This window comes from Chrysochloris asiatica, unplaced genomic scaffold, assembly GCF_000296735.1.
Source record: "Chrysochloris asiatica unplaced genomic scaffold, ChrAsi1.0 scaffold00130, whole genome shotgun sequence".
NCBI lineage: Eukaryota > Metazoa > Chordata > Mammalia > Afrosoricida > Chrysochloridae > Chrysochloris > Chrysochloris asiatica.
The window spans coordinates 6,787,618-6,792,372 of NW_006408648.1; the positions used below are offsets into that span (position 1 = coordinate 6,787,618).

The 4,755-nt window shown below is 41.2% G+C and overlaps 1 protein-coding gene across 1 annotated transcript in view; it reads left to right on the plus strand.

Annotated features, from left to right (window-relative positions):
- KIAA0226 (KIAA0226 ortholog) overlaps window positions 1-4,755 on the plus strand; it is a 79,914-nt gene that overhangs the window by 67,732 nt on the left and 7,427 nt on the right. Inside the window, exons 12-13 of the mRNA XM_006869383.1 lie at window positions 3,385-3,445; window positions 4,333-4,465. Coding sequence (XP_006869445.1) covers window positions 3,385-3,445; window positions 4,333-4,465 — 194 coding nt within the window. The remainder of the gene's footprint in view (window positions 1-3,384; window positions 3,446-4,332; window positions 4,466-4,755) is intronic.

A 4,755-nucleotide genomic window follows, 5' to 3' on the forward strand; every position in this document is an offset into this window, starting at 1 on the left:
CCCATGAGTCCCCAGGTCTTGCTTCGCTGCTGGCCGTCCGGGTTCACAGTAGTCTGCTGAACGATGCAGGGCTTAGCTCACAGCTTCATTGATGTTCTTCAGTCACTTCTCTTTATGGGTGACGTGCGTGGTCGCCAGTCAGAGTGTGTATTTCCATTATGTCTTAGTCTTGGAAGAGGATTTGCACTGAGAGGACCCAACCACTTGCCTTGATGTCTCTTGGGCAAGCAACTTGCTTGTTCTTGTGGTAACAGTTGGACTGCCCTTCTTGTTTTGTATTTTTCCTGTAGGTCTTTCTTTCAAGAAGTATCTTCTGGTTTTCTAGCTGCTCCTGGCTGGTCTGTTTGTCCTTTCAAGAAGAAAGTTTCCTGGAAGACAAGATTTTAAATTGTACCTCGTTTACTTTCAACAGCTGCTTTTTAAAATCAAGTTTTCTTCCTTTTAAACAAGAATGATTATGGTTCTCTATTTTAAAGTGTTTCCTTGGGTCAGCACTTAGAATTCATTGGAGTTGGGATTCCCAAATGTGTTGGGTATAACTTGATCTGCTTGAAGGAAAGCAGAATGGAAACCCACATCAGACAGGCCAGTAAATATTAGGAGTTGACAATCTTTCTGTGCCTCACTTACTTGTTTAAAACTTTCCTGGTTTTGCTAGAGTCCAAAGTTTTAACCATTTCTTCTCTGATCAGCCCAGTGTCTGACATGCAGCAATTTCTCATTCTTGTAACATGTCATTGCTTTTTGGTTTATTTTTATATTTTTAAACTTTTTTCAGTCAGTAATAACAGCTTTATCCTATCAGAAACATTTGAAATAAGTCACCTTAGGGGAAAAATGAATCTGCTTTTATATGCAGAATTGATTTTTAACAAGTTCATTATTATGTTAGCTCCCACTTGGAAGGCAAGGTCTCAGACTTATTTCTCTTATTTATTTGGTGTACATTTAATCCATCCAATTGTGACACTGTAGGAAAAGCATTGGACTGCTGACCACAGGTTTGGCAGTTCAGACCCATCAGTCACTCCTCAGAAACCCTATACAGAGTCCCCGTGAGTCAGAACCAACTCGACAGCAATTAACAACCACAGTGACTCTGTCTGCTGCTTCGTTTTCTGTCTTATTCCCTGTTCTACTTTTATTTAAGATCTTGACTCATCACATCAACTTAATCATCTTCTTGAAGACGGTCAGTATCAGATGTCCTGTCCCTTCTGATATCCGGTGCTGCCTGATTTCACCTCTGAGGTGAGATCCTCACATGCCAAGCAGTGTGCTCCATATACTCTTGGAGACATTCGTGGTTATTTAAGAGGTTTTCTAGTGAAAAAAGAGGTGAAACATGACTACCTTTTCCAAAGGGAAGAGAATGATTTTTTTATTCTTGAACAAAAATGATTTCTGTGAGGATGAAGCACTGCTAAATACTTTTTATGAAGACAGTGGTTTCCTTAGCAACCATGACTTAATCACTTCTCCCTTCTAGTGTGCAGCATTTTCTCTACTAGCTTAGCCTGAAAGTAGCTAAACAAGTTAACTCTTCATTCAAGGATGGCTGTCTCATTTTCCCTTCTCTGTCACTCCCAAACAGATTTATGTTTGCTTTTAGCTTTTAGCCTATTAATCATTCATTTAAGAAACATTTTCTAAGAGCTTATTATGTACACAGCACTCTGAGAGTTACAAAGACGAGACCTTTACACAGTCTCAGGCAAGCGTTACTCAAAAGAATGTTGTAAAATCACAGATAGACCTATAAAGTGAATGTTAGGTAACGCCAGGGAGGAACGTACTCCTCAGAACCGTCAACCAGACCAGACCAAAAGGACATCCTGTGCCTGAAAACAAAACTCAGAAGGCAGGAAGGGGCAGGTAGATTATACCCTTGGAAACCATAATGGGCAGTTCTACTCTGTTCTGTGGGATCACTTGATGGCACCCAGCAATAAAGCATGAGTGGTGTAAGTTCAGACAGAAAATATGTATGAACTTACTTGTTGTGAAATAAAATAGATTTTATAATTACCAGTTAAGATTCTTATTAATGTCTAACTAATGTTTTCCTGTGCTTAGAGAGCATATGAAAAAGAACGGACAGATTTCAGTTCTGTTATCTTACCTGTATATACTTCTTTTGTGTGTATATACTTTTGAAGATGTTAATTTGTCAGCAATATTATTTGAGCCATGCTTGTGTGCAGAACCCATATTAGTTTTTATGCCAAACAGAAAAATGAATTGCAATCCCATTTCCTCACAGGGATTTTATAATCTAGCTTTACACACAAGTATATATCTGTATACTCACACACAGGCACATGTATCCATATACACTCACAGATATACAGACGATTCATGTGAAGAACAATGGAGCTACTCTTAGATGCCGTACAAGCTTAGTGCTCTGTTGAGGGAATCAAACACAGTAAATTGTTTAGTTGTGTAGACTTCATTAGGAGAAGAATGCCTCTTCGCTGGGCATTGAAGGAAGTGAGGAATGGGGCTTATCAGAACAATTCTGCTTTCATGTGTGCTATTTGCCTATTCTAGACATATTTCTACATTTCACATTTTTTTCCTGCTCTCTATCAAAATTATTTGGCTAGATGAGGTCTCTGGAGGTTCAGGTATATTGCAATTAGACATTTTCTTCAAACTCTTTTATCAGAAATAGCCTTTGGAAAGTGCCATAATTTCTTGTAGTTCTGCCCAAGAATTATATCGTGAGAACTGTGTTGGCTGTTTCAGTAAAAACTTGTTATCAGGCATCTCCAGGGAGTTGCCAAGCCATGAAAAGTTCTTTTCCTCCCTGTACCAACCATACTGGAAGGAAATCTTTCCATGAAGGTTTTTTAAGGATACAGAAGACTTCTAGTACTCAGGAATAATTGGAATAGTTTCAGTTCCACATGTATTTAGTGAGTACCTTCTGTGACCCAAGTTCCATGTTTTTGGTAAAAGTTCTTGCCTCTCGAACCTTGCCACTTAAGAGAGCTTGAGAATCAGAGAATGAGACAGAGATTGGAGTCGTGTATTTTGTGTTTCTATTTGTGAGGCAGTTTGTCTCTGTGCCTTAAGATGCTTCCTTTTCTTATTCACTGTTTTGCACCGAATTTGAGTTTGTGTTTCCGCCTGAATTTGTAACCACTTTGACTTTTACAGTGCTATGCATAATGTCACTAACTCAGCCTGGTTGTGACTTTAACAGAGTCAGATTATGCCCTATGTTTAGAGCTTCACTGAGTGGTCTCCATCTGGACTGTGCTCCCTGTCCTGCAATCAAATGCAGCATCTCGCTGCTGCTCTGAGTGCTTAGCTGGCTACACCTTGTTCCATGATCCCTTACCACTCCTGACCCTCTTATCTTGGGTTTCCATTTAGATGCTGACATCAGAAGGAGCACAGCCTCAAGCAGCAAGTCCTTCATCTCCTCCCAGTCTTTGTAAGTACTTTTTAGAAAACCTTGGGATATGTGAGAAACTTACCCAGTTTTCGGTATCTGGGTAGGAAAGGCTATGGACAAAGCCATCCATATTCGTGAGACAAGACGGCAAGGTTAGAGGCAGGATTGTGTCTAAAAGTGGTGAGCCCAGGGGACGAGAACAGAAGATCTTTGGTACACCCTGGGTGGACTCTGGAGACAAAGCTTGCAGCCTGTATTGTTCCTTCTCTGCTGTACTGTGACCATACCAGAGGCCCCTAGAACAGCAGGTCTCCAGAGAAGGAGGCACAATCATGACTTTGGGTTATAAAATCAGATTGAACAGATTGTATCACGTAGACCTAATTTGGGGGAAACAATAATACTTTATAGTTCACAAAACCATTTTACTCATCTCTGTCTTGTCAAGGGGCATTATAATCTCCATTTTGCAGTTAAAGAAGCAGAAATGTAGAGAAAGGAGGTGACACAGAATACTTAACTAGCAGTTCCATGTAATGGTCACAAAGCTAGGAAGTGGGATTTCAGCCTGGCTCTTAGAATTTATTGTTGTTACGTGCCGTTGAGTTGTTGTTAAGTGCCACGGAGTCAGTTCCGACTCATAGCAACCCCGTATAGGGTTTGTAAGGACCAACTGGTGGGTTTGAACTGCCATCCTTTAGGTTAGCAGTCCAGTGCTTATCCTACAGCGCCACACCTGGCCTGCCTTAGAACTGTAGGACCAGTATTTTCTCTGACCATGAGGAGTAAAAAAGCTGAGCAGTCTGGAGCGGGGTTCGAGTGTTCGTCAGTGCAGAGGTTACTGTGTATGGTGTCAGATCCTGAAGGGTAGGCTCCCATCTTCCTGTTCCCTTTGTGATCAGCCTTTCTGGTTCTCTCCTTGCCAGTTCTCACTCCTTCCTACACTCCACGTCTGCTGAGGCAGTGGCCATGGGGCTCCTGAAGCAATTTGAGGGGATGCAGCTCCCTGCCGCCTCAGAGCTAGAGTGGCTAGTCCCAGAGCATGATGCCCCTCAAAAGGTAGGAGTTCTTCAGCTTTTCTGTCTGACATGAGCTGGTGTCCTTCCTTCCTTACTGGTAGAAAACGTTCATTACAAATCTTTAAAATAAATAAAGCTTTCCTAGGTATTCCCTGGTAATTGTTAAAACAGGAGATAATGGCTCCTTCATTGTCCTTATTCCATGTGACTTGCCCACTGCTGCCCAGAGGCAGAATTCCTGAGTTGCAGTAACTTTGAGACACTACAAAAAGGAGAATTGTTGAGATTCTTTTTTGCTCTGCAGTTGAGTCTTTTTTTTTTTTTAATTAA